The sequence below is a fragment of the Periplaneta americana genome, chromosome 1 (genome assembly GCF_040183065.1).
Source record: "Periplaneta americana isolate PAMFEO1 chromosome 1, P.americana_PAMFEO1_priV1, whole genome shotgun sequence".
NCBI lineage: Eukaryota > Metazoa > Arthropoda > Insecta > Blattodea > Blattidae > Periplaneta > Periplaneta americana.
Window position 1 is genome coordinate 165377746 of NC_091117.1, and position 26193 is coordinate 165403938.

The following is a 26193-nucleotide window of genomic DNA, read 5'->3' on the forward strand; positions in this document are numbered from 1 at the left end:
CAAACCAGTGAAAACACCAAGTGACGGAATAAACAGTCACCGTTTTAAATAATTGAATTAGACAACTTATCCAAAACTTTATGTTGTCAGGTAACCGAATGCACTCGACATCCAACGCCATATAATGTCTACACAATGGGATGCAGGAAGCCAGTCACTATTGTTTTAAGCTACGCAGGTGTTATATATAATTGGACCTGCATAGGAGGTGCAATTATAGCGGTAAATATTAACAGTAGATCACATGTTCTCTTCTAGACTTTAAAACATTTGAAGTGTTTGTCTAAGTAGTACCGGTATATAATATACACATATTTTTTGTTTACAAAATCATTTATCACATATTTCCGTATCCTTATGGAATCTATAATTAAATTATACTTATTTTATTTGTGACCGGAGAATGTGATTTGGTTTTATGCTCTTCTGTTTTTAGTTTCTCAGTATGCGATGTATTAATTTATTTGCGTAGTTCTTTGTTGGTACTCTTAATTCTATTATAGTGCTCTTTTTATTCCAGCAGATTTATTTATTAAATTTTTCCTTATTCCCATTTATGTATATGATTTTCGTAATACAATTCGTTTATTCTTTAGTGTTAATATTTCTTTCAATTGTATTATTTTCTTATTTCTTTGTATCGTGATATTGCGATATATTGTTAATTTTGAATTCATGGGAATTAAAGTTTTATTTATATCTTGAATGAAATATATCTTGAAAGAATGTTCTAATTAGAATGCAAGAAGCTGAGACGAGATTCTGTGAAGCATAACTGAAATGGCAAGAAAAAAAACCATAAGACGTAGCCTAAGAATAAAAAGCTTGTTTGAAAACGTTTAAATCTGTTGACCAGTTAAAGCGTCAAGAGAATTGGTGAAAATCATAATTTCAAAGTACGTTTTGCAGTCTCAACTACAAGGTAAAAGAAGTTTGGGACAATCAGAAAGCGATGGAAAGTTCAGAATTAGGAGCCTGAAGGATCTACAAACCAATATTTGAGGAAGACGAAGAAGAAGAGGAGGAGGAAGCTGTTTTTGTTTTCACATAGTAATTATACTATTTGTTCAGGTCTAGGCTTCATCTGAAAACTCCTTACAATAAACGCCAACATGTGTTCGATTTTTGTAATCTTTTCATGGATTCATATTGGAACATTTCCATCCACCGTTCTCTGGATACCTATGTTCATTATACTTTTCATTACGTCGATGATGTTATAATTTTTGTCACCTTTGTAATTTAGTGAACGAGGTGAATTCAAATGTCTTTTTCATAAATAATATATTAATGAGAAGATAATTTACAAGCCTGACCGTGTCAACAAAAGCAATAGCTACCCTACTCCAAATGAAGAAGGGCCATGATTGTCTAGAACAGGGCTGGGCACCGGAAGCGAATACAAACTCTGAACGGGGACATTTAGTATTCATCCGTCACGGCATCAACGCTGCGCGGTGTTAAGCGGGAAAGAAAGGGATTGAAGAGTAGTCATATGACTCCCCGTGAGAGAGTAGAATTTGCTCTCTGTGCCCAGCTCTGGTTTAGAGGAACACCTATTGAACTGTCTGCATAGGAATAAGTTTATGTTTCGGAAAGAAACAGAAGCAGCATTAGATAAGAACCATCTGTAAAATTGCGGTAAACCTACATAGATGGACAATATCCAGGAGCCAGAGCGAGAATTATGCAAATCAGTTTAGTTTATCCATGTAATCTTTGAACAACTAAGCAATAAATCTCGTTCGAAGAGAGAGAAAATATCATCGTCCTGCAAAAACCTATTTCGAGATTTTGAAGTGTGTAAGTATTTTGTTACGTGTTACTTATTACATAATAAAAAAATATGATGAAGAAATATCGACTACATGTTTGGAAGAACAACAATAAAATTGTTCGATCCCAATGATATAGAAGAAAGGTCGAACAAGAATTTCTTCGGGACCTCCACCGAATACAAAATCACTATCTCCTTAAAACTTATAACAACATCGTAATTCTCTTAAAAATAGGACCTAGCATTTGAAACGTTTTCGGTCCTGTTTTGTAAGATATCACATTACTAAATTTATGTTTCTTCATAGCAAAGAAATATGAAAATGAAAACGTCATATCACATTACTTCTTAACATTTATTAGACATTTATTCATGTAAAATGAAAGAAAACTGAATTTCGAAATCGGTAAAATCGTATGAGCTAAAGCGATGCATGATTTTGATTGGATATTTTTGTTTTCCATGTCATTTAACTATAAAACAAAGCTCTAACACTACAAGCCTCGAAAGGCTCTTAGGGTGGCAGGAAGTTAAGAATCCCATCTCATAAAAAATCGGCATTGAGTAGCAGTAGGAATGTCAGTTCTACGGGCTGGCCGCGTTTGCTTCAAGAAAACACCCTGATACTCCTTCCTGTTTGAGGCTAATTGAACCCCAGAACCATAACACGGCTGTAAGGATTAGACCAGGGCTGGGCACCAAGAGCGAATTCTGCTCTCTTACGGGGAGCCATATGACTTCTCATCAACCCCCTTTCTTCTCCGCTGAACACCGCGCAGCGTTGATGCCATGACGGATGAATATTAAGCGTCCCCGTTTAGAGTCTGGATTCGCTGCCGATGTCCAGCATTGGATTAGACCAATGGGAAAAATACACGAGAATCGAATCCGTGACCTTCCGACTTGTAGTACAACGCCCTATTTCTCATACTTTATTTTATTATCGTCCTGTTACCACGTCACGACTTCTGAAAGTTCCTTGCAGTTTAGGAGTTGCGTAAAGAATGCACGATAAAATGCAATATATATATATATATATATATATATATATATATATATATATATATATATATACTGCAGAAATACTGTTACTTAAAATAAACATTCAGCAACCCTGTTAAACTTTAAAATTATCAATATTGCTGTGTTTGGTGGTAGGTACATAATGTTTTGCACTGTAATATCGCTAGTGTATTACTTGAATTTATTTAAAAGTATCTATTATTTATCATTTTCTGTAATTTGTTCGATTTCAGTGTTCGTCTTCTGTTGTAGCACTACTTCTGTACATGTACTACAAAGATGAAAGGCGATACAGGAACAGAGAGTTATTAGTTGTATCATGAATCCAGTATATTCTTTTATAGACGAATGTTTGCGGTTAATTTTGTACTGTGTTTAAATTGTAACATTTTAAAAATATTTGCAATAAATAAATATACTCGTATTTGTGTTACGATGTGCGAATTTGTTCATACTTAGTACATAAACAGAAGTAATAAATGTAGTATCTTTCATAAGTAGAGACCGGGATCTTAGCCACTACTCTTTGAAGTCGAGTGAGTACAGAGTTGTGCAATGAACCAAATGAGTTGACGAAGGGTAGTGGCGCGTGGTGATGTACGATGTAAACAGACTACTCCCGCATCAAAGTTGGGGCTGTGTTGTGTATTACAAAATAATAAACATAGCCTTTGCTGTAAACCTTTAACTTAAAATGTTACTGTTTCATAGGCACTACTCTTAATGAAATGTTTAAGCCAATTACAACAATCTTTGATGCAAAATTTTAACTTAAAATGTTACTGTATCAGAAGCACTACTATTAACATGTTTAACTCTATATTGCAATAATCTTTGACGTAAAATTTTAACATAAAATGTTGTTGTTTCATAGGTGCCGTTTTTAATGCAATGTTTAAGCCTACATTACGATAATCATTGTTGTAAAATTTTAACTTGAAAAACACGATACAACTGTTAACACAGGTACTGCCCTGAATGAAATGTTTAAACCTATATATTACAATAAAATTTGCTGTAAAATTTAACTTCATAAGCATTTGTATCAAGTTTTAAAATATCAATCTTTATGACTTACCATACAATAAACATAAAAAAACAAATTATATTTTATAACATTTGCTCTACATTTATTTAGAGATGCCAACGTTTTCGCCCTCCTGGGACAACATCAGGCAATACGTAACAATATCAAATATAAAATATTAACAATATTGTGCATAAGAAAATGTGTGTTATATAATTTCGAATTCGAAGATAAACTTAAGAGTGGGTTGTTGCCATCATATCCTTAATTATATTTTAAGAATGACTTGCCTATGTGTGATAACATTGCATTCAATTGTCAATGGACAATGATTAATTAAAATTTGTTAATCATTAAATGCTGCCATAATGGGAGCGAGATTATTTAAAACTGCCCTAAATTTTTACTATTGATGTCATATTTGTAAAACATTAAGAATCCATCGTATTACTAAATGTCAAGTCCAACGTGATAAAGTTGAAATACAGTTCAGATATCACGACAGTGTGTCTGTTTTATAATGTTTATATACGATCAAAATTGACCTATGGATGTGAAATATGGGGAGGAGCATCAGCAACTCCTCTACAAAAAATTTCTGTTCTTCAAAACTCAGCCTTAAGATTCTGCCTAGGAGTTCCAAAAACCAAATCAACTGTTGCCCTAGAAATTGAATGTAATATTCAACCAATCAGACACTATGTATTACAAAAGGATCTAAAAATACACTTAAAATTAAAAGCCTCATCCAGATCTCAGATATTCTTAAAACTGTTAGATAATATCCTGTGTAATTTCTATAAAATAAACAAAGAAGAAATATCAGTCTATATCACAGACACACTCATTGCTAAAAACTCAAATTTTTAACGAAATTCCTCCATGGAAATAAGTGATTCCAGAACATAGCATACAAATTCCAGGAAATCACTCCTCCCTACATTCTTAAGTTAGATGCCATGGAACTACTCTGCAGCACATATAAGAATCATCTTGAAATTTATACAGATGGATATCTAAATCATAATAATGGGATATCAGGAGCAGGGTATTATATTCCAAAATATCAAGAAAGATACTTCATACCATGTTCATCCTCCTCCAGTTTTGACACTGAATTGCTAGCTATTGTTGCTGCTCTTCAGTGTGTTACTCAAATTTCTGAAAAATCTATTTGCATACTTACCGTCTCCAAGGGGGCTATATTTAATATAATCAAATATGTACCAAACCTATACGCACATAGAATTATTCCAATTCAGAAACAACTAAATAAACTAAAAAAACTCCAAAAGGAAATAACATTTCAATTGATAACTAGTCATTGTGGTACACCTGGAAACGAGAAAGTCGATAATATTGCAAAACAGGCAACATATTTGCAGCCAAGACCTCTTCAAGTGATATCTCTATCCAGTGCCTTTGCTTCAATAAAGTCTCATTTTATAAACTTATGGATCAACGATTGGCTCTCTTCTGACAAAGGAAAAAATTTACAGTCCGTACAAAAGAGATCAAATGTACAAAAACTTTCCCAGACATGTTCAAACATTTTTAACAAGAGCGAGAACAGGTAACATTGTCACACAATTGTACATACACTGATTTCACCTTTCTGATAATCCTACTTGTCTGTGGTGTAATAATCATGATGAAGATCTGGAACACATTCTTCTATACGGTCCATCCATAAACCAGAGAAGAAGTAAATTAAAATCATAGTACCAGTTGCAGAAGAAACAGTCCTGCAGTATATATATTGACTACACCCCAACTCTGGCATCTATAGTGAACACCGATCAAAATTCCACTCATTTCTCATGAAAAACAAAAACTGAATAGACTACAGTGGACTATAGTAGACTTTATGTTGTCAGCAAACAGCTGGATACATTAAGAAGATTGATTGATTCATGAAGAAGACCTTTTGTAAAGAATGTTCATCTTTCAATTAGGAATTTTCTATAAATTTTGCAACATGTATTTAATAAAACTGTTCCTGTAGCCTACAATAAAATTTATCTATTTTCTTAGATATTGGTATCGCTATGCTATAATCTTTTTTTCTGTAATTATATTTAAATTGTGGAATTGTTGGTGGATTTGAGGAGTTTGCTGTGAAATTCATTTTCTGCGAATTTGTTTCTGCCAACATTTGTCATCTAAAATTGCTCTTTGATGTGTCTAGCTGTTTTCATCGTATTTCTGATTGCATCTATAATAAAATATAATTTTTACTTGTTTCAATTTGAAATATTTCGATTCTCACTTTATAAGACATAATTATGAGTCGTGCCAATTATTTCACAAGTACTAGTCTACTTAAAATCCAAGGCTTCTCCTGTTTATGTAGGAAATATGGATATATACAAATAAGGAATTAAGGAAGATTCGTGCCAGTTCTTTCACCAGCAAATATTACAATTAAAATGCAGATTATCTTCTTTCGTCTAGGAAATATGGATATTTAAAGAATCAAGGGGTATGTTAGAATTAAAATAATTAAATTATAGTAAGAATAATATATTTTATTTTGAAAACAACTTATAAATTATACAATTATAACGAGGATGAAGTTTGTTATAAACGTCTGGCTTATATGTTGTAATGCTAAAGTTCTGTAATGAAGAAGGAAGAAACTGGGAAAAATTTGCATTTTAGTGTGTATGTTTGGACAATGTATATGTTTTTGTAAAAGTGTGTAGCTTTAGCCATATTAAGTCACAATTACAATTAATTATTGGATTGTGATTGTAATGTTCTAAATTTTTTTTAGCAATATTCCATGAGAATTTAAAATATTGTGAATATAATTGAAATCTCTATTTTTTTATTTCAAATATTCTCTTCATATTGTATCAGGAGTTTCGACTAATTTAATTGCTATTATTACTGAAATTTATATTTCAAACAAAAATGTCTGACTTGTCATGAATATAATTTTATGACAAATTTGAAGTAAAGGAAAATTATTAAACTGTAATGAGAAATGTTTACTTTCCAATTAATAAGCATTTTTTAAAAAGTAAAGTAACGTTATATACCTGTCAGATATTTGCGTCATTTTTACTACATGGTCTACAGTACAGAAACATACTTTATATTACTTCATGTACTACAATGTTAAAACACATTTTTTTTATTTTTTTTTAAAATGCGAAATAGGTCTACTTTGAAATAATGCAAAAGTATGAGCTATTAACATATTTTATGTAACAACTAATGTTAGTGACATTATTCATGTGATTACCTATAGCCTACTTCTTTTGTAGATGATTTTGAGGATTTCTATTTGAAGCCAAAAATTGTAGCAAAATGTGTTACAATAAAATAATTATAAAACTGAGATCTTGCTGTCAAGTGTGTAGGAACTTCAGAAACTATTATTTTCATACTACATAAAAATTCAGGCAAATCAATATATGGAAATACATTTAAATCGAAGCTGTAGATAGAATAATTATCTGCCACTCTTCTACCCTGTAATATATCAAGGATATAGATATAATTTTTTGTGTTGTCCACGTAACTTCGTTAATATTAATGCACATTTTTGTGAATAATGAGAAACTGTGATGAAATTTGTGAGCGAAAATGTTCTGATTTTAAATATTATGAACATTAAAAATGTTTTATATAGTTTGTTGCGAAAGAACATGAATACCGGTACCGGTATATCTGAATTTTTATTAAAATTGGAGAAATATCGGTATGATGGAAGGATAAACTTACGTCGCTGAAAAACAGGAAGTGGAAACTCTAACAAGGAGCGAAAAACAACTTCAACCATACTCATATGTGGTAGGAGAAGAATATTATCTAACTAAAATTCAATGAATACAGTTTTGTGTTCACGCCTTTTAGAACTTCAGCTGCAAGTGTTAGAAGTAGCATTATGACTTTTGTAATACTCTGTGTATAACATCTTAAATTCATGACAGTATAACGACGTGAATGAAGGAATTCAACTCTTGGACACCCGTATCGGTATATCCTTGCCTCTGTATTACCAGACGCTTTTACGAGTATATGACAAGGTTGGTGCAATCTATCCTGCAAATTCGAAAGCGTATCCGCTGCCAAAGCTGTGGGGTTCTTGCCTGCCCTCAGCGTCTGGCTGGCCGTTGCTGTACTGGGCAGAAGGCTGGGCGATGATGGGGCGAGGGCGCCTCTGCTCACCCCCTGGGAAGGTAGCAGGTGCCGTCGACTGGTACACACTCTTGTAAGCCTGCTGGCTGCCGGCACCCTTCTCATAATCATCCTGAACCTTGTAGTAGGGGCTTGCTTGACCTCTGTAAATGGCATTGGTGTTTGCTGACTGGTAGCTGCTCGTATATGGTGAGCCGGCTACATAAGGCGATGCCCTGGGGATGAAGCCATTCTGAGGTGCAGCTGAGTGCACGGGTGCTGGGGCAGCAGCTACAGGGGCGGGGGCCCTGGGAAGGTGGTCGCCTTCCAAGATCCTGAAGCCGTCTTTGCCAGCTGTGTACTTGACGCTGATCTTCTTGCCGTTAGGGTCGACGTAGGAGTAGGAGCCCCTTCTTGTGCCATCTGGGCTGATGGATTCGCCCTGCTGCAGGCCGTTGTCGGCAGCGAAGGCGTAGTTGAATGCACCGTCTTGAGAAAGAGCCTGCTTGTGCATGATGATGGCGGGGAGAGGGCGCTGAGGCTGGGCGTACGGCTGAGGTTCGTAGGATTGTTGGTGCTGTGCGGTCGCCGCCACCGTGAAAGCTAGGAGCAGGGCTGATACTGCTGCAAACCTCTGTGAAACACAAATAATAGTGTGACATCACTCTTTATTGACTACAATAAAGTAGAGGACATTCTGCATTTAACTTATTTTCAAAATCACAAACTATTAACAGATAATAAGGTGACGGTATATCGATAAGGAAATAAATGTGGCAGAATAAACCGAAGAATTTGTATATGTTTTTTTCCAAAGTGATGATGAAATAATAGTTAAATGAGAATTGTATGAAATATCGAATTCTTCCAAGACAATACGTCCCATACCAGTAATGGAGCAATGATGAAATAAGAATTGTAAGGGAAATCGAATTATTTGAAGACAATACGTCCCACACCGATAATGAAGCAATGGTGAAATAAGAATTGTATGAAATATCAAATTCTTCCAAGACAATACGTCCCATACCAGTAATGGAGCAATGATGAAATAAGAATTGTAAGGGAAATCGAATTGTTTGAAGACAATACGTCCCACACCGATAATGCAGCAAAGGTGAAATAAGAATTGTATGAAATATCAAAATCTTCCAAGACAATACGTCCCATACCAGTAATGGAGCAATGATGAAATAAGAATTGTAAGGGAAATCGAATTGTTTGAAGACAATACGTCCCACACCGATAATGCAGCAAAGGTGAAATAAGAATTGTATGAAATATCAAAATCTTCCAAGACAATACGTCCCATACCAGTAATGGAGCAATGATGAAATAAGAATTGTAAGGGAATTCGAATTGTTTGAAGACAATACGTCCCACACCGATAATGCAGCAAAGGTGAAATAAGAATTGTATGAAATATCAAAATCTTCCAAGACAATACGTCCCATACCAGTAATGGAGCAATGATGAAATAAGAATTGTAAGGGAATTCGAATTGTTTGAAGACAATACGTCCCACATCTATAATGAAGCAATGGTGAAATAAGAATTGTATGAAAAATCGAATTATTGTTCCAAAAACTTCGTACCATATCGATACTGGAGCAATGGTGAAATGAAAATTGAAAGAAAATCTAACTTCGAAGATAATAAGTCCTACACTGATTATGGAGCAATGGTGAAATGGGAATTCTATGGAAAATCGGATTGTTCCAAAAGAATACGTCTCACGCCGGTAATGGAGCAATAGTGAAATGAGAATTCTATGGAAAATCAAGTTGTTCCAAGACAATATGTCCGACACCGATAATGAAGCAATGGTGAAATGAAAATTGTATGAATAATCAAATTATTGTTCCAAGAAAATTCGTCCCATATCGATGCTGGAGCAGTGGTAAAATGTAAATTGAAGGAATATCGAACTGTTCGAAGATAATAAGTCCTACACAGATTATGGAGCAATGGTGAAATGAGATTTCTATGGAAAATCGAATTGTTCCAAGACAATACGTCTCATACTGATAATGGAGCAATGGTGAAGACAATGCGTCCTACACCGATAATGAAGCAATGGTGAAATGAGAATTGTATGAAAAATCGAATTATTGTTCCAAGAAAATTCGTTCCGTATCGATACTGGAGCAATGGTGAAATAAAAATTGAAGGAAAATCGAATTGTTCGATATAATAAGTCCCACACTGATTATGGAGCAATGTGAAATGAGAATTCTATGGAAAATCGAATTGTTCCAAGATAATACGTCCGACACCGATAATGGAGCAATGGTGATATGAGAATTGTAATGGAAATCGAATTGTTTGAAGACAACACGTCCCACACCGATAACAAAACAATGGTGAAATGAGAATTGTATGAAAAATCGAATTATTGTTCCAAGAAAAGCCGTCCCATATCGATACTGGAGCAATGGTGAAATGAAAATTGAAGAAAAATCGAACTATTCGAAGATTATAAGTCCCACGCCGATTGGGGAGCAATGGTGAAATGAGAATTCTATGGAAAATCGAATTGTTCCAAGACAATACGTCCCACACCAATAATGGAGCAATGGTGAAATGAGAATTGTATAAAAAATCGAATTATTGTTCCAAGAAAATTCGTCCCGTATCCATACTGGAGCAATGGTGAAATAAAAATTGAAAGGAAATCGAACTGTTCGAGGATAATAAGTCCCACTCCGATTATGAGCAATGGTGAAATGAGAATTCTATGAAAAATTGAATTATTCCAAAACAATACGTCTCACGCCGGTAATGGAGCAATAGTGAAATGAGAATTCTATGGAAAATCTAATTGTTCCAAAACAATACGTCTCACGCCGGTAATGGAGCAATAGTGAAATGAGAATTCTATGGAAAATCGAATTGTTCCAAAACAATACGTCTCACGCCGGTAATGGAGCAATAGTGAAATGAGAATTCTATGGAAAATCGAATTGTTCCAAAACAATACGCCTCACGCCCGTAATGGAGCAATAGTGAAATGAGAATTCTATGGAAAATCGAATTATTGTTCCAAGAAAATTCGTCCCATATAGATAATGGAGCAATGGTGAAATGAAAATTGAAGAAAATCGAACTGTTAGAAGATAATAAGTACGACACCGCTTATGGAGCAATGGTGAAATGAGAATTCTATGGAAAATCGAATTGTTCCAAAACAGTGTCTCACGCCAGTAATGGAGCAATAGTGAAATGAGAATTGTATGGAAAATCGAATTGTTCCAAGACAATACGTCGCATACCGGTAATGGAGCAATGGTGAAATGAGCATTGTATTGGAAATCGAATTGTTTGAAGACAATACGTCCCACACCAATAATGGAGCAATGGTGAAATGAGAATTGTAATGGAAATCAAATTGTTTGAAGACAATACATCCCACACCGATAATGGAGGAATGGTGAAATGAGAATTGTATCGAAAATCGAATTGTTCAAAGATAATACGTCCCGACAGTAGTGTAATTGAGAAATGGGAATGGCAAGGGAAATTGAAGTACTAGTAGAAAAGTATCCTATACTGTTGATGTAGCAATCATGATGAGAATGGCAAAGGAAATCATAGTGTCCGTAGAAAACCTATTGCAAAACAATAATTAAGAAATAGTGAAATGATAATTACAGAGGAAGCCTAACTTCATTGAGAAATCCTTTATTGTATTCGCTTTTACCACTACAAATCTCATAGAATCACCTAGATATCAAATCATTGTTTGCATGGTGAGGAGACCGTCGCCAAATTGCTTTGGCTTTGGCTGTGCCTTTTCGTGATAAACCTGCGTATCAAGATAGTTTCATTAACAAGTCGATTTATAAATGAAGTTATGTATTCAAAATACATATAGCGTGACATGAGTAAAAATTGAATAAATTGTGACAATAGGAACTGAGAATAAGAGAGCAAGCTAAAGTAGTTGGAGAAAATAGGTCTCGTATTAATTTTTTCCAGTAAAAATCACTCAGAATCTTACCAGATCAAAACCGATCCCTTTTATAAGAATCAGTCACCTGACGTATTAAACTATAAATGGGCAGCTGTTTGATGGACATTGGTGGCGACAATATTTGTTACAAAAAGTGGTTTTTAACAATTTAAAACTGGTTGAGAGTAAAATTCCATAGATTATATAGTGCATTAAATGGGGATGTTAGAGCAATTATGGAAAATTAATAGAATTAAAAATATTCGACGAAGCCCTACTCCATATTCCCTTTATCTATTTAAGATCTGATAAATACGCTGCAGATTATATCGTGTTAGATTTTGTGAAAATGCTTCAATTGACTGAAATATAGCGTGACCTAATACTGACGTACCTTAATTCTTTTCAAGCAATAATTTTTACTAAAGTACAATGAACCAAGGTCTGTATAAACAATAACATGGCTTTCCTGAAAGATGAAAAGTGAATAAGGGTTTTCATTTCACGCCATTATTCAACATATAATGGGGACATATTTTTATTTTTGTGATTGATATTCTTAAGAAAACATACTAAATTTTAACGTTAAAATTAATTTATTAATATAATATATAATTCGTATTAGAAATTATGATTATAATAAACCTTTGATCACCTGGGTTTGCTCTTTCATGCTCTTCTTACATTCAACGCCTCAATTAATCTATCTACCTTCAAAAATAAATAAATATTCTGAAAATATAAAAAATGTAGTAAAGTAGAAATAAACATAAACAAAATTAAACTACATCTCAATGTATTTTCTTGTACTGTACATGGTAACTTTATTGTAAGTGTGTACGATATTAGAGTAAAATGGTGTCAAAGGTATGGTACGAATATAGTGGTTGGTTAATTCACTTACTGTGAAAATTCAGCGCCAGTAGGTGTTTCTAATAGAAAGTTTAGTCACCAATTTACGGTACTTATGTAGTCAAACAGTGTGGTTTCTTCTCAATTTGCTTCACTTACGAGACTCTGTTTCTCTCACGTTAGCTAAAGAATGCGGTTAACTACATTTTTTCAGCTTCATCAGTCTTGAGGTTTAACGGATTAGTTCATTAATGGCTAAGAAGATGGGGTGACGCAATTTTTATAAGTACTTCTGTTTACATAAAATTAGTTACTCAGTTTGAAATTATCAATGCCATGTAAATCTCGCATACCTTCTCATTGCACGTTTACGCACTAATAATTAAACAGTTATTGCAGGTAAGTTTTCTTCAGTAGAATGCTGTAAAGTTCTAGTCCCTATATATACATGCATTATTACTAGTAAAAGTCGAGATGTGACTATGGTGACAGAAATTTTGACATTCAGTTTTTTTTTTTCTTAAAGGAAAAGGCACCATGACCTGAGTCAAGATTTGAGCAATGAGATAATAATTTTATTTTATACCATTATTCACATTAACAGCAATAGATTGTATGTGCACTAAGCAGCTAAAAGTTTCGGACTCCAATCAGAATGCATCTCACGTATGTACTGTACAGACCCCCCCCCCCCAAAAAAAAAGACCGGTCCCAGAAAGAAATGGGCCGCCTAATTTTACTAAGTTCCAGATACAACGCAGTGCGCATGTGCAGTAAACAAGAGCTCCTAAATGTATGCTATTTGTGGATAGTCTTGCGAGGCGTGTTGCCTACATTCAAGAGGACTGCTACCAAGACTCGGCCCACATTTTATTTCCGTATCTGTACGTATGTCTTGACTTTCACTAATATTCAAATTATAGGGCTAAGTGAAGCTTGCTGAGAAGGACATCTAATAGACTAGAGTTAATACTAACAACAAACTGCCTCTATTACTAGACACTGGATAGTTAGGGATCTATCATCTGCTACTATATCGTATGAATTAAAAAAAAAAAAGTAAGATAGTGCGTGTACAACTTTACTAACGAAAATGAATAGCACTTACGTCATTCATGATTTATATCTCAAAAGGATAAATGTACAATAATTATGCTAAGGAATTTATGGAAATCTTATTATGTCTTACAAATTTTGTGCTGCGTTTGCTATTTTAGAAATATTTTTGTTTTTTAATAACTGTTGCTCCCTTTTTATAAATTACTCGAATCTGTTGCTTATTTTAATAGGCATTGTACCCTCTTAAAAAAAAAAAAGAAGACGAAGTTCAAGTAAATTGCAATTTTATTCTATATTTATTTTTGTTACAAGTTTATACAGCCTAAACATTTAGATCATATCGCATGTGTAGGATCTTTGGGCATATCAGTAGGCCGTTGACTATTGTTTAGAATCTATTATTATTGTCGTATTTTACACATTATGGAGTGTATTGATTTATTTTTTTCCGTTGTTAACTCTATAGCAACTATTAGTGCCTTATGGTTGTGTTGACTGATAGAGTTACTTGTGAACAATGTGACGCTGAAACTTGTGTTCGGTTACTGCCCAACGACAGTCCTGATATATTGTATTTTATATATTTGAAAATTGGTTAATTAATATTAATCCGGCACACTCACAGTCACACTCGCTTCTTCAAGAAAAATTCAGCGAGAGCCAAGCCCGGGAATCGAACCCGGGACCTCCAGATCTGGAAGCCAGTATGCTGACCAACAGACCACGGAGGCAGTCATTGATTTAATTGGTTTCAATTTTTTTATTAATGATTATAACAGTGGTTATTAAGGCAGTGATTAATCACGGTATGTAAATTCCCAATCCTGCATTTGTCTTTGTAACTGAAGAAAACCATGTGAACCTCGGTAAGATTGGCCGGTCAAGGGGTTTGAACTAGAGACCTCTCGAATGCGAGTCTAGTGCGTTACCACTGAGCTACCTCAAGAAGAAGAAGAAGAAGGTTATTAGAAATTATAACCTTTCGTCTGAGTACCAATAGGCCTATCTCTGATAAAATTACCCATGCAATTATTGAATATGGAATAAATTCTTGCAGTATCTACATGCTTGAAAAGAAAAGGAGAAAGGCGTAGAATAAAAGTAGAAGAGTGAGAAAAGACAGGAACTAAAAAAAAAATAGAAAGGTGAAAATTGGAAGTATAAGACGAAATGGAAGCGAAAAAGAAGTAAGAGGAAAAATAGAAATACTTATAGAGCTAAGATAAGTAGACGCAAGGAGAAGAATAAGTAGATATAGGAACGTTAGGAGGAAAAGGTTGAACAAAAATGAAACAGAAGAAGAGCATGCAGGAGTAGAAGTAAAAGTATAAAAAAAGAACTTAAATATGAAGTATTATATATTTAGTTGGTTATTTAACGACGCTGTATCAGCTCTGGGTTATTAACGTCGATTGGATTGGTGATAGCGAGATGGTATTTGGCGAGATGAGGCTGAGGATTCGCCATAGATTACCTGACATTCGCCTAACTCATGAGTGTCCAAACGCCTATAGAACCAGGAGATATTGCACATCAAGCATGCTCTGCTAAGGTCAATAACTTTCCATATAAAATAAGAAAAACGACCTTAAAGAATATGCGCTGCGGGTTGCGTATGCCAGGGGCCACCTCGTATGAGTTACAATTGGACATCTATGGTCTAACGATTAGGGAAAACCTCTGAAAAACAACCAGATAATCAGCCCAATCGAGAATCGAACTCATGCCCGAGTGCAACTCTGAATCCGCAGGCAAGTGTGTAAGCCGATTGGGCTACGCCGGTGGCTATGAAGTGTATTAGAAAGAAAGAAGAAGAAAAGAAATAAGAAGCAGAGTTAATATATACCTACACAGCAGTAAAACAGAAGTAAGAGAAATAAACACCAAAGAAAGACATAAAGGAAGTAGTAGAAACAAAAGGAGCAGAAGATGAAGTGAAAGAAGAAGCAAAACAAGTTGCAGTAGGAGTTTAAATAGGAGCTAAAGGAGATCAAGAAAAATAGAAAAGGAAGAAGGCGATTAAGAAAGGAAGAAGAAACCTGTCTGAGGTTGGTATATATATGCATGAATTAACCGGCTGCATATCGAAGAAGTTGTCTAGGCCTATAATTCCATTAATTATGGCTTACAGAGCGGAAAACGGCATACAGCTACTAGTTGAATCCTCCACAAAAAAAAAAAAGTACAGAGACCTTCCCGTTACGGCTATGACGCAACAAAAAAAGTGATATGCTTTCATTAACAATTGACGGTCACTGCATAGCATAACACTAGCGTACTTGGTGAATTTTGGGAGAAAGTGAACTGTAATCATTGTAGTGTAACGAGTAAATACTTGGTCATAAAACCATGTTAGCACGTAACTGCCTGAACCGTGACCATTCTCATGTCGTAGAACCGCGCTCTTTCCTTTTATAATGATATATTCGCCCAGATAGCGGATATCTGTTGGACAGCTTTCTGTTTTACTAGAATGGGAACATTAGATAACGTCTATGTACCACAATGTGGAATACTCCGACATCCCAATAAAGAAGAGAAATTTGCAATAGTTATACAACCCTCATGCTAATTACACTTATGAAAGCACTGTTACTTGGACAGGTTTCCTCTTTACACTTGATGGTCGAAAGATAATCTTCACATACGCATGGAACTTATGAGAGAAACACATAAATACTAAGGACCTAATTTCCGATTAATTTGGGATGGACTTGGGCTATAAATATTTGTCTTTTAAATTGCAGTACAAAATATTATTAACAAAAAATCTTTTACTACATAAAACAATACTAATTAATCTTTTTAAAGCTTCAGGCGTTAATTCCGAATCTGTACAATTTGACTCAACACGTCTAATTTTTTACACAAAGTCATGATGGAACCTTATGCTTATATTTAAAGTTAAAAAATTAAAAGTTGAATAAAAATTAAGATTAAGTTAAGATTAACATGTTGCTAAAATATCATCTTGTAACATGAGTTGGTTTACAAAATCTTATGACAATATTTAATGTTTTTATTGTTAGCAACAGCTGATCGTATAGAATTTAAAGTTATTTCACAACACGAGGGTAAGTATTGTGTACGCATGGTTGTTGGAGTCGGGAATTTTCTAGACGTATACTTTTCAATTTTTCGCTCTAGAATATGTCAGTAGGAAAGTTCAGGATAACAGACAAGATTTGGAATTCAACGGATTAGATCAGCTTCTTGTCTATGCGGATGACGTGAATATGTTAGGAGAAAATTCACAAACGATTAGGGAAAACACGGAAATTTTACTTGAAGCAAGTAAAGCAATACGTTTGGAAGTAAATCCCGAAAGACAAGGTATATGATTATGTCTCGTAACCAGAATATTGTACGAAATGGAAACATAAAAATTGGAGATTTATCTTTCGAAGAAGTGGAAAAATTAAAAAATATTATGGAGCAACAGTAACAAATATAAATGACACTCGGGAGGAAATTAAACTCAGAATAAATATGAGAAATGCCTGTTATTATTCGGTTGAGAAGCTTTTGTCATCTAGTCTGCTGTCAAAAAATCTGAAAGTTAGAATTTATAAAACATTTACATTACCGGTTGTTCTTTATGGTTGTGAAGCTTGGACTCTCATTTTGAGAGAGGAACAGAGATTAAGGACGTTTGAGAATAAGGTGCTTAGGAAAATATTTGGGGCTAAGAGGGATGAAGTTACAGGAGAATGGAGAAAGTTACACAACGCGGAACTGCACGCATTGTATTCTTCACCTGACATAATTAGGAACATTAAATCCAGACGTTTGAGATGGGCCGGGCATGTAGCACGTATGGGCGAATCCAGAAATGCATATAGAGTGTTAGTTGGGAGACCGGAGGGAAAAATATCTTTTGGGGAGGCCGAGACGTAGATGGGAGGATAAATTTAAAATGGATTTGAGGGAGGTGGGATATGATGGTAGAGACTGGATTAATCTTGTTCAGGATGGGACCTATGGAGGGCTTATGTGAGGGCGGCAATGAACCTGCGGGTTCCTTAAAAGCCATTTGTAAGTAAGTAATACTTTTGAATTAAATGTTCGAAATGTGAATTCTCAAGTTTATAGAACGGAATATTTGAACATATCAGCATCAAACACAAGTCATAATAAAAAGTGGACTGATCCGAAATCGAATCACTAAACAATTTTAGATGTTCGATGCGTCTTTTAATGTCACAATATTTTTGTAAATCACGAGATTTTTACTTTTATGTCTTGCACACTTTACACGATAATATATCTTTGTCCTTGACTGAAAAATAGTCATCTCCAAACTCTTTAACAAGCACAAGCAAAGTTGTAGGGTGCTATTCATAGACATTTCGCTAGCCCGGGCTACGAGCGTGCTAAACAGGATTCATATCATATCATATCGCTGACACTGGTTTATGAATACGAAAAACGTTAGTTCGCTGATCATCCACCGAAAGCCCGCGCTAAGAATGTCTATGAATACGGCCCTAAGATTTTATTGGAGGCATTTTAATATACCTTTACAGTATCTTCTTTAGATCACAACTGAACATCAGATGTAAGGTTTACTTTGTGAACATAAAATAACCATGATGTCGTAAATCAACCTAATATAATGCAGTAAAGAATATAAAATCCGCACCCATTAAACGTCGAATGAACAGATTTGCCTTCACGCGACGTCTTTCATTGTGCATACGAACCGTAAGGTACATCGGTGAAGTAAATAACTGACGTTACTCCATAGCCAGTGCTCCTTAAACCTGTAGCCACGTCTTGGTAATGTTTTGATGTCCAAACTTCGTTTCCTATTGAACACATTTATGTCACAAGTAACGAATGAGCTAATTCTTTAGTAAAATTAGGACTTAAACCGTCATTGTTTAACCGGATTTCTTTATTGTTAACCTTCTATAAGTAGACCTACTGGATTCAGGTAAATAAAAGAACTTCTTAAGAAATTACGAAGAGTTTGGTATAAAGTATCTTCTGTGAGATATGCTGCATTCCTCACTGTGGCTTGAATTCAATCAATCTCTTCATCATTAAAAGAAAAGCGTATAAATATGCTCATAGGCCACTGTCGTCTGAAGAGATTGGTAGTATCCAAATCGTATGTATATAATGGTACGGGAAGGAAGAGAGACATTCTCCGGACGTCCTATTAGATTACTCGTAGTATTCTGAACTTCGAGAAATACCTTGGGAGCAGCTCGTTTGCTCTAGCACATGATGTCCAATAATTGTAACTCGTACTAGGTAACCCCTGGCGTAAGCAACCCGCAGCGCATATTCTTGAAGGTAGTTTTTCCTATTTTATATGGAAAGTTATTTACCTTAGCAAAGCATGCTTGACGTGCAATATCCCTTGGTTCTACAGGCGTTTGGACACTCATGCTCTAGCGGATTACAATGGAATTAAACTAGTCAATCTATGCCAGTTTGTACTTCCTTCTGAGTTGTCTGTTATATCCCTGTATGGGTCAATGGAATGGAATTTAGGGAGGAGGGCACTATGGCCCAGCACTGCGACCTGTTACGATCTTTTGCGCTAACCCTCAAGCTAGGCGCATTCCCAAACCTACATCGGCTGACTACACTAAGGTTCGCTGCGTACCCAGCTTTCGAGCAGGCAACTTCCTTCGTCCTTAGGCCAGCCCCCTCCGTGTGTCGCCAGCCGGCGATCGGGGAATGCTATGGAATGATGACGAAATGGAGAAAGGTTGATGGAATGATCTAGATGCCTAATAGGCCTATGGGGAAAACGGGATAATCTCGAGAAAAACCCCAACTGCGACCTTGTCCACCACAAGTATCACTATGGATTTTTCAATGCTGGACGCAAGTGTAAGATAAAACAAAAACATCTTATATTAAATATTTAAATTGTAGAAATTATACAGGGACATCATTTTATTTTTACTTCAATTTTTATTGTACCTGAGTTTTTGAATGTACTTCACTCCCACCCCTTCTACTAAGGAAGTTCCAACTCCACACAGAACCAAGACCGCAGATAGTAAGCAGTACTGAGTTACTGAGTATAGTACGTTCCAGAAATATGTTCGCGTTTTCCAGTGACGAAAGAGCTTTCAATATTGAATCATATTTTCGCACAGGTACTGTCCGTTTGCCTACGTCGCATCCCGATTTCCCCCACCTGCTTCTGCTCGCCCCTCTGTAAAAGCTGGGCTGTCTTAGCTCTTTTCTGAAAACATTAATTTCTCTTAGGAATTGGAAGTTTACGTAATATTATACTGCTGTTTAATTTAACTTAAATAAAAGGGCCTCGTTAAGTAATTAACTGTCACGTGATTTCCTCCCTTTCTACAATCCTGCGGCATAACCACTTGGACGGACAGTAGATAGCATGTCTGAGTAATTTTATATTTTCGGGTCGGGCAGAAGTGAAGATTGAATTTACAGTACGTAGAGTAGGTACAGAATTATTTCAACATGAGTTACTAGTATGAAGGACGAAACTGGCAATTGGAATTAGATGCAATAGTCTATAGTGCGATAATATGCACAAAAGAACTGAAGCCTGTATCGAAATGAACTGCCACCATTTTCAAAATTGTGTTTAAATATTCATATTATGATTATTTTTCAATTTAACTTCTTTCTCTATATTGTACGCTAATGTGCTGTAGACAGTATAATATACACTGCATAATGAATACGTTCGCATGGATAACTCACTTCGTGAGTAAAAACACTTATTCTTAATACAGTACTGTACTTTGATTAAAGAAAAACCTAATGAAAATTATCAAACTCAAAATCGCGATATTTCCTAGTTTACGTAAATGGATGAACTACTTTTCTTCCTTCCTATACCTAGTAGAGTGATTCGTGTTTGACGCCAGTATCATCGAACTCCAGTCTTGGAGGGGGGAGCAAGCGGTGTTTCCGGTTCTCTAAAGGTATAGACAGGTTAATATTAAAAATGTTAGTAAAAATAAAATGATGTCCCTGTATGGTAAGTATGTGTAAAATTATAAAGTGTGTAATGTAAGGTTTTAAATGATTATATGCATGTACTTTTTCTGTGAACTATAGTATAATAAGTATCATATCACTATGGATTTTTCAATGAAAAATCCCAGACCTGACCGGAACTCGAACTCAGTCCGTCTGCGTCACAGACCGGAGGTCTGACCACACAGCCACTGTAGGGGTCTGTATGGACCAAACTAATAGGAAAATTTTAGGCGAAAACGAAAAAGAAAGAGTAGGAGGAAATACAAATATAAATAACAAAAGGAAAAATATAAAGAATTGTTGGACAAAGGGACCGTGGGAAAGATTTTCTTCAAGTATTTGGGCTCATTCTACCGTTGTTGCACTATCGCCGTATTGTCATACCATAGTCTCTGTAAATGAAAAAGAATGTTAAAAAGAATGACCAGATAAATTCAATAGGATTTGGAAACCGTAGATTGAGCTCAATGTTGCGATCGGTAGCGTTCAGAAATACCAACATGACCAGCACCGCGTGATTCGTGGCGACACCCTCCAGTGAACTCCAGTCAACCGAATCAACTTACCGTAAAAACAACTCACCTGCAGCCTTTATGATACACTGATTTCACTTTTATTTTTCTGACAACCACTGCCACCGCGTTATATAATCATATTACCATTTTTATTTCCAGTGTGGCGTGTGCCATTCTGAAACTGGAACGTTTTTATTTATATAGAATTTCAAGGTTTCTTTCGCGGTGAATGTTGCACAATTATCGATTGTATACTTCGTTAACTGCTGTAACTTGCGTCAAACTTTTGAAGTGGACAGCGTGGACAGATTGCTGGTTTAACGTTAGACTGGTCCTGGACTTGATATTCAGTACTCAGTAGCCTATAGGCCTTCTGATGTGATTTTAATTATTTCTCTGTCTCCTCAAATACCATGCAATGTATTGAATTAATATAATTGATTAGTTTATTTGCGAACGCTAATGTATGTCGTTGGACTGTGTAGTTAATCGCACACAAACATACTCTAACTTGCAGAGCGAAGCTAGTATGATCCATGTACACCTAACTTGTACCCAAAGTAACCAAAGTTATGGCTTCAACTACAGATTTTCAAACGTGTGTAATGGTATGGAAAAGAAAGACCAAGCTACTATACAAGTATATTGAAGAAAATCATACTTTTATATTACTCATAGTATAATTTTAACAGGCTCTGTATTTACAGGTTTTATTTGAATATCATCTAATATTCAATAGAAAGTAATTGGTACATACAGTAGGCTATAAATTCCAGGTTAATAAAAATACACATTTTATGCTCCAAGCATTACTATTTTGGAGCGTGTGTTTCTGAGTATACTGAAATGAGAAATCGGCTTTGAGATTGTATGTTCCTTGTTCGCAAGCCTTTTAAATATTTATTTCTCAATAAAAGGAATGAAGTTAATAAAAAAACACATTTTCTTTTCCGTGAAATATTTATTTTATCTACTTGCAAGTCCGCTGTTTATTGTAAGGACTTCATGCTACAATTTGTTATTTTTAAAATAAATCCAGAAATGCATATAGAGTGTTAGTTGGGAGACCGGAGGGAAAAAGACCTTTAGGGAGGCCGAGACGTAGATGGGAGGATAATATTAAAATGGATTTGAGGGAGGTGGGGTATGATGATAGAGACTGGATTAATCTTGCACAGGATAGGGACCGCTGGCGGGCTTATGTGAGGGCGGCAATGAACCTTCGGGTTCCTTAAAAGCCATTTGTAAGTAAGTATATTATTTAACAACGCTGTATCAACTATGAGGTTTCTAGCGTCGGTGGAATTGATGATAACTAAATAGTATTTAGCCAGATGAGTCCGAGCTTTTGCAGTAAAATTACTTAAATTTCTCTTTATAGTCTGGAAAGTCTCGAAAAAAAAAAACAAGTAATTAGCTGAAGCGTAATTCGAACGCACGCCCAAGCGTAATCTCGGATTCTTGGTCCCCCTCGTTATATTCATTGTTTTTTTAATAATAAAATACGTTGAAGGGGCGTGGCCATTACTAAATTCAATTAAAATGTTATATTCAAAGACTTCCCTATGGAGACTAGGAATATGGAAATTGAAAAACAGGAGGGGTACCATAGAGAAGGATATCTGCCCCCTTTGCGGGATGGGAGAAGACGCGTTCCATATATTATTAGAATGTCAAGAAACAGACAATACAAGGAAAAGTGGATAAATAATAAATTTTTGAATATGAATAGATATGTAGCATGCAAGAAAACATGTAATATAACTATATAAATAAATTGGGCAAATTTTTAATGAGAGTGAAGGTTAAGTGGGAAGAGAAAGTTAAAAGTAATGGTGTATTAAATTGATCTTGTAGTATGTATGTGTGTGTGTTTTTTGTTTTGTTTTTGTTTATTGTTTTTAGTTGTGAGATTTGGCATAGGTGATTAAAATTGTAAAGTAAGGCAGATCTGGGGTAATATAGAATTGTAACAGATCTGTCTTACAAATATAATATGATAGATGAATATATTGTATTGTATCGTATCGTATCAAAGACTTTCCTGATATTAAATATTAAAATTTTAATTTACTGCCTCTTTAATAAGATTATCATTCATAATCATTGTTTGTACGTTAAACTATTCCCTCCGCAATGCACTGCCTGCTTGTAAGAACGGTACACATTTCTCTTTCTTCCACCCTTATCCTTGTAGGACTAGACTTGACTCAGCGCGGACACGCGAAAATGAACTTTAATGGTAGTCGCTCACTTAGGCCAACCGGAAAAAAATTCGATCTTTGCATTAAGATTTATATTATAACTATCGCTCACTTGTCCGCATTTCCGAACTAATCATCAAATAGTGTTGTAATTTACCGCTAGAGTGCATTATTTCATTGTAGTGTTCTGAACTGAACCTGGAAATAAAATGACTAACTCTGTAACTTAAATAAACTATGAAGGACATATTTGGTTAATTTAGTATTTTTCCAATCTCATTCCATATGTTTTTTCTCCATATTACATTGCTGTAATTATAATTGCATGAATTACAAAGCTCTTCATACTGTTGGACTTAATAAAATAAGCTTCGCGTCATCCATTTCATTATACTTTCAATATTATTCCGATTGAAGGCTTTGCAATCGATATATTATTTGCCATGATATTCTCTATTTCGATCTTGGACCGTACGGAAATCCGTTTAGAATTCTCTGGCCAGAATTCTGGACGGAATCCGGTCATGTGGACAGAGGCGATACGGCCAAGTGGACGATGCTCCATTTAAAATAATGCAAAGAATAAAAATCCGAGCGCGCCGTACGGATCCGTTCCGGTAAGTGAGCGCTTACCTTAAGAACTACACTTGACCTGCGGAGGGATTAGTTGAATGCACCGTATTACAGACTGTTAACAGGCTCGACCGACCCTGTAATGAGCCTCCATTCTTTCCTATCTTCCACCTTCCTTTTCCACCTCCGTTGATTAATAAGATTATACCACAGTCCAGTATATACACTCACGAAGCTTGAATTGTGAGGGTGCTAGGAACAATTGACTGTGCGGTACTATTTCGCATTGTCTGTAATGAGGCGATATTAGCGATCCTAGTGGTTAGCAACTATCTATGGATGCATATTTACTACGTATTGAGCTTCGTGACTGTATATACTAGACTATGATTATACTACTATACATTTCGATCGCGTCTGATATGACTGATATACTTATTGAAATTCTGAGTATTTACATATTATTTTTCATTAAATTCTGAGGTGATTATGTGTATAGGCTAGGTACAGTATATACTGTAATATCAGCAAAATCATTAGTATGACAATCAGAATTAGAATTGATTTGGAGATGGGTTGTGCCAGATCTGACCACTTCAACCCAGAAGGTTGACGTAGACCCCGATGAGACGAAAGTACGGTATATACAATGTTCCATATTTTTCAGGCCACTTTTACGGTTCTTTTGGTTCAATGAAATATATTCAATAAACAACAAAGCAGTCGATGTATAACCACAGTCTGGTATATACAGTCACGAAGCTCAATATGTAGAAAATATGCATTAATAGATAGTTGCTAATCACTAGGATCGCTACTATCGCCCCATTACAGACAATGCGAAATAGTACCAGCACAGTCTATTGTTCTTAGTACCCTCAAAACTCAAGTTTCGTGACTGTATATACTGGACTGTGGTATAACCAGAAAATATCAAGCAAATAAGTGATATTTACTGCATATTCCATGAGTTTACTTATATGAAAATGTTCAATACAATCTGAAAACTTTTATTTGCATGAATAGTATTGTAATTGGAAGCATATGCCAGAAGGGCGCATCAACAAAACAGCCACTTTATATTAGAGCTATTTAATTATAGAATAGGCCCTAATGTTTCCTATTCTTGTCTACATCACACTGTACTTTCTTTGATTCTTCCTCATGTCCATTTTAATTCTTAAACGTTTGTTTCCTAACATAAATAAGTTCTATTAATTCATTTCAATAACGGTAAATTTGTTGATACGCCCTTCTGGTATATGCCCTCGATAAACAGTATTCAGAAGTTGGTAACGGTTGATTGAGCTATCAAAATACAAAACAGTATGCGTCAGGCAGTCGAAATGTGTGTACCGGTATAGGGGGAGACGCGTTCCAGCATTGGTTGGTAAGTAGATTGTCTTTTTTATATTGCTAATCTCTTTCTGCGAACTTGCGTTACTAAAACATTTGCTGTATCTTTTCGTAACATTGTTATGTAAAGCTGTAACTAAGCAATGCAATACTTATTCTAACGTTTTTGACTTAGTTCGTTGCTAGTTTTTACACGTTATGTACACATAATTAGGCCTATTACTAATTATTTCTACATGTTACTTTTTCACAGTATCAATTGGCGTAAATGCAGTAAGAATGAAAAGACTGAAAACATATTATTATATAAAGAAAATATTTTCAAGAGCTATAGCTTTACTAATGGGTATAAAATTTGTGGACATGTTAGTTTCAATACCAATTTACCGAATGTCTTACATTCACTTTTAACCCTACGCTTCATCTCAAATGACTCCATTTTCTTCTGTAGTTTTTGTCTAATAATCTAATAATAACTTGTGCTATTCAAAGACAATAAAAGTTTCAATTACCTGTAGTGGAGGGGGGAGAGAAAAGTCGTGGGGTGACAACATACCCCAGGTGAGCCGTAATGAATCCAAAAAGGGTGAGCAGTCCAGGGTTAAGAGAGAAACAGCCACCGGCGCTTGCCTTAGCCGACTGAGCGTCTGAAGTTGCGTTCGGGCGCGAGTTCCATTCTCGCTTGGGCTCATTACCTGGTTGGGTTTTTCCGAGGTTTTCCCCAACCATAAGGAAAATGTCAG

General features: G+C 35.3%; 2 protein-coding genes across 2 annotated transcripts in view; one reads left to right on the forward strand and one right to left on the reverse strand.

Moving 5' to 3' along the window:
* LOC138703289 (uncharacterized) overlaps positions 1–3514 on the forward strand; it is a 29070-nt gene extending 25556 nt beyond the window's left edge. Inside the window, exons 8-9 of the mRNA XM_069831053.1 lie at positions 91–222; positions 3034–3514. Of these exons, the coding sequence (XP_069687154.1) occupies positions 91–222; positions 3034–3123 (222 nt within the window). The 3' untranslated portion in view covers positions 3124–3514. The remainder of the gene's footprint in view (positions 1–90; positions 223–3033) is intronic.
* Positions 3515–6334: 2820 nt separating this feature from the next.
* Positions 6335–26193, reverse strand: part of LOC138703293 (pupal cuticle protein-like) — a 31614-nt gene continuing 11755 nt past the window's right edge. Inside the window, exon 2 of the mRNA XM_069831066.1 lies at positions 6335–8589. Within this exon, the coding sequence (XP_069687167.1) occupies positions 7876–8589 (714 nt within the window). The 3' untranslated portion in view covers positions 6335–7875. The remainder of the gene's footprint in view (positions 8590–26193) is intronic.